This window comes from Triticum urartu, chromosome 4 (genome assembly GCF_003073215.2).
Source record: "Triticum urartu cultivar G1812 chromosome 4, Tu2.1, whole genome shotgun sequence".
Taxonomy (NCBI): Eukaryota; Viridiplantae; Streptophyta; class Magnoliopsida; order Poales; family Poaceae; genus Triticum; species Triticum urartu.
The window spans coordinates 389,951,584-389,955,615 of record NC_053025.1 but is presented as its reverse complement, the minus strand read 5'-3'; the positions used below and the strand labels follow the sequence as shown (position 1 = coordinate 389,955,615).

General features: G+C 46.3%; 1 protein-coding gene across 1 annotated transcript; it reads left to right on the top strand.

Annotated features, from left to right (window-relative positions):
* The first annotated feature begins 342 nt into the window (after positions 1 to 342).
* LOC125553866 (WUSCHEL-related homeobox 6-like) lies at positions 343 to 3,806 on the top strand. The gene is made up of 3 exons (XM_048717529.1): positions 343 to 1,347; positions 2,841 to 3,016; positions 3,136 to 3,806. The coding sequence occupies exons 1-3, from the start codon at positions 618 to 620 to the stop codon at positions 3,151 to 3,153; spliced, it is 924 nt and encodes a 307-aa protein (XP_048573486.1). The 5' UTR covers positions 343 to 617; the 3' UTR covers positions 3,154 to 3,806.
* The last annotated feature ends 226 nt before the right edge of the window (positions 3,807 to 4,032 follow it).

Sequence of the window (4,032 nt, the reverse complement as noted above, 5' to 3'; positions counted from 1 at the left end):
GCTCTAAAATAAGTAAGAAAAGAATGTGTCATAAAGAATGTTGGTAATATAGAATCATCTTCCAATAAAAAGTTGAGTAGTGGTTTCTGAAAATGGTCTTCCAGATAAAGCAAAAATGGTAAATATTAGAATCCCTCACAGATCACTGATCAGGCCGGTGGCACGTTACCAACACTAATATGTTCCTAAAAACACGAATATGTTAGAAAACACTAATTTGGCCGTACGTAGCAGTAAATAAATAATCATGGCGCCGTTGAGGTTGTACAAACCCCTCGAGTGTGTAGATATACAGGCACCGCTACTACTGGAGAACTTCTCCAGGACATTCTTCCCCTTCTTCACTAGCCAGGCAGCCAGGCAGGCAGCCAGCCAGCCAGCCAGCCAGCCAGCCCCCCTTGCTCCTATCTATAAGTACAACCCCTCAACAAAGACATGAGGGTGCAAGGTTGGTTGTCCCCTTGAATTGCTGCCTTTCCTCGTCACTCTCTCTCACCTCCTCCGTCGATCCAAGCACGAAACCGCCCAGAAACCTACTGCCCTCTTCACACCTAGCTTAGAGCTAGTGTGATTAACCAACGTTTTCCTCCCGGCCTACCCAACAATTCGATTGATCCATGGAGGGGGGCAGCAACAGCCCGGACGGGCAGTCGTCGGGCGGCAGCCCGGAGGAGCGCCGGAGCAGCGGAGGGAGGGGGGCGGGGGAGCCGGTGCGCTCGCGGTGGACGCCCAAGCCGGAGCAGATACTCATCCTCGAGTCCATCTTCAACAGCGGCATGGTCAACCCGCCCAAGGACGAGACCGTCCGCATCCGCAAGCTGCTCGAGCGCTTCGGCGCCGTCGGCGACGCCAACGTCTTCTACTGGTTCCAGAACCGTCGTTCACGCTCACGCCGCCGCCAGCGCCAGATGCAAGCCGCAGCCGCCGCGGCCGCCACCGCAGCAGCAGCCTCCTCCGCCAATAGCTTGCCGGCTGCTAGCGCCACCATCGGTCTTCCATCCGGCACCGGCTCCGTTCACCCCATGGCAATCGGTGGTGGCGCGAGCCAGTACGAGCAGCAGGCGACCTCGTCGTCCTCGTCTGGAAGCACGGGAGGCTCGTCGCTGGGGCCTTTCGCGGCGCACGTCGCGGGGGTGTCGGGTGCCGGCGTTGGGTACCTGCAGGCATCGTGCGGGACATCGTCGCCGCTGGCGTCAGGGCTGATGGCGGACGTCGACAGCGGCGGCAGCGACGATCTCTTCGCCATCTCGCGTCAGATGGGATTCGTTGGGAGCCCCGCCGGATCCTCCTCGGCGGCGCCGAACACCGCCGTGCAGCAGCAGTACTACTCGTGCCAATTGCCGGCAGGTGAGTTGAGCACTGTCGATCATTTTAGTTACGTACTTGGTTGCTCCCTTCAATCGGTTGGTTCATGTGATTCATCTCATGCATGTAACAAATCCACTCACCTCTACAAATATTTTCATTGAAAAGACAATCTATGAACTTCTGACGAGAATTGTTACTGGATATGCATGAAACATCCAAAAAGAACTTTTGACGATGGAAATGCTGATTTCACCCTACAGTTTCGTTTGTCTACATTTATGTGAGATGCAGAATTCAAGGAGATCTAGCTTGGATCTTCTGGAGACATACTTTATTTGGTTGCCTTACATATACTTGTTCTTTAGTCCTTGGATATAGTTCAGTTACAACTTCCTAGTCTATCCGTGCATAAGATCATAGTACATGATACATCTGTCGTCCTCTCCACCATGGCATACGTCTGTTCTCAATCCTTTAGAGGCTTCATTGTGTTTATGTTATTATTATAATTTGGTGCTTTCCATAATGAATAGGGTAATTTTCAAATTTGAGCATTCACGCGTCCTCATATTTATTTATTTCGCTGTGTCTTGTTTGTATATCCGCTTAAGCTTCCATCTGTCACATGCATCGGATGGAATTAACACATGTTTATGTGCATCATACAGTTGGACGTGATGCCCACTTTGTTGAACATAATTAACGTTTACAGTGAACATTAGTTACCACCTTGGGATTTCCTGCATGCATGCACATGTACTTGATCATGATTTTTCTTTTTTTTCTTCTTTTAACGGTATACTACCACTATTACTTAGTGTACTTCTAGGTTAAAACAAGGAATGGTATATACGCTGGACAGCCTCTTCATGTTTGCTTGCATACATGCAGAGATATGTTACAGTGTCCATGCAAGCTACTAACAGATAATACTACTTATTATATCCTTTCACTGTGGAGGTTTTTATCCAATATAGGTGGCAACATAATCTTCAGATCGTGCGACTTTGGCATAGGCATAGTGTTGGTCTTCTATGGTTTTCCTAATGCCGTTATGTCATTTTTATTTTATTTTAGTCAGACTGTTTAAGTGTGGATGTATGCATCTTAAATATGCAGAGGCCGTGTGTTGCTCAATTGCTTTGTATCTGCTTGATGCTATATTTTGAGTTAACAAAAGGGTCATTTATCAAAAAAATTATTTATCCTTTTATGTTTTTCTCAACTCTCGAGGAGTGGTACTAGCCTATAGAACAAATCATGTTCAAGTTTTCTCATGCTTTCATGACATAGCGATATCATCGAATCTAGGTATATTAGTAATTTTCCCATATGATAGAGAGGTCCCAACCATGAGTAAACGGTAGTACCGAACCATTGACATTTATAATACCGATCAGAATTTGGTTGGCTAGCTTATGCATGCATCTTTACTTGTTAATAATATTGTCGTCAAATAAGTTGTTGAATTCTTATTCTGAGTGGGTTGTATGCCGCCTCTGATTGACTGGCTGATTGCATGCTAATTCCAGCGGCGATCACGGTGTTCATCAACGGAGTCCCAATGGAGGTCCCGAGGGGTCCAATAGACTTGCGAGCCATGTTTGGCCAGGACGTGGTGCTCCTCCACTCCACCGGGACCCTCCTCCCAGTCAACGACTATGGCATTCTGATTCAGAGCCTGCAAATGGGAGAAAGCTATTTTCTGGTAACCATCCATATCGCCTCTCAAGTCCATTCTCCTTCATGAAATTAGCATGTCAGCTTCACGTATGCACATATATGATCATCTTACATTGTCTTTTTTTTCCGCCATGACCCATGTAGGTCTCGAGGCAAACTTAAAAGTCCCGTATATAATAGATAGATAGAGATCATCTCTACTCAAGGCTCACTGGACCAGATCGATGCATGGCGACAGGGTGCAGTTCTTCAACCATCATAACGGGATGATCTGTTGCATGCAAATCATGTATCCACCGTGAAGCAAGCTAGTTACATAGTCAAAGTTGGAGGGCATAATAAACCTGGACGAAGGTAGTACCTGGCTAGGACAAATCAAATAATTAGAAGTTTTAAAACAGTGGTAGTATATGTGTATTGCACCATCAGCCAAGTGCTACGTACCTACTTATATGCCATTGAAACATACCAAGGCGTGGGCGGTTCGGTTTCTGGTTAGATTACGAATTACAGTGGATTGTCTTCACATCGGTCGTTTCCGTTACTAGTACACAAGGATATGCGTATGCATGCATGCAGGCAGGCAGGCGGGCAAGCAGGCCATTGACAGTCGAGCTAAATATTGATTTCAGCTACCTAGTATGGTACTATCAGTGATGTAAGGGTATCTCCAACGGAGACCCGCAAATTTCGTCCCGTCTATGGACATGGGCATCAGTCCACAAACACGGATGCGGAAGGCCGTCATCTAATGCTGCCTGCATACATCCGTCCTTCCTATTTTTTTTTAAAGTTCGCACATTCAAATAGTCATATATATAGAGATTACCGACGTTCAAATAGCCGCATACATAAAGTACATACGTTCAAATAGCCGTATACATAGAGTGTAGATGTTCAAATAGCCGCATACATAGAGTACATACGTTCAAATAGCCGTATACATAGAGTGCGGACGATCAAATAGCCGCAGGCAGCATTAGTTCAAATTTAAAAAGTTCAAATATTATATTCCAACATTGTTGTCCACTTTAACCGCCC

What these genes read in the sequence shown, in the direction of transcription:
- LOC125553866 (XM_048717529.1), top strand. Translation starts at nt 618, where the DNA reads ATGGAGGGGGGCAGCAACAGCCCGGACGGGCAGTCGTCGGGCGGCAGC. An exon ending in CTCGTGCCAATTGCCGGCAG is followed by an intron (nt 1,348 to 2,840) that starts GTGAGTTGAGCA and finishes TGCTAATTCCAG; the next exon opens with CGGCGATCACGGTGTTCATC.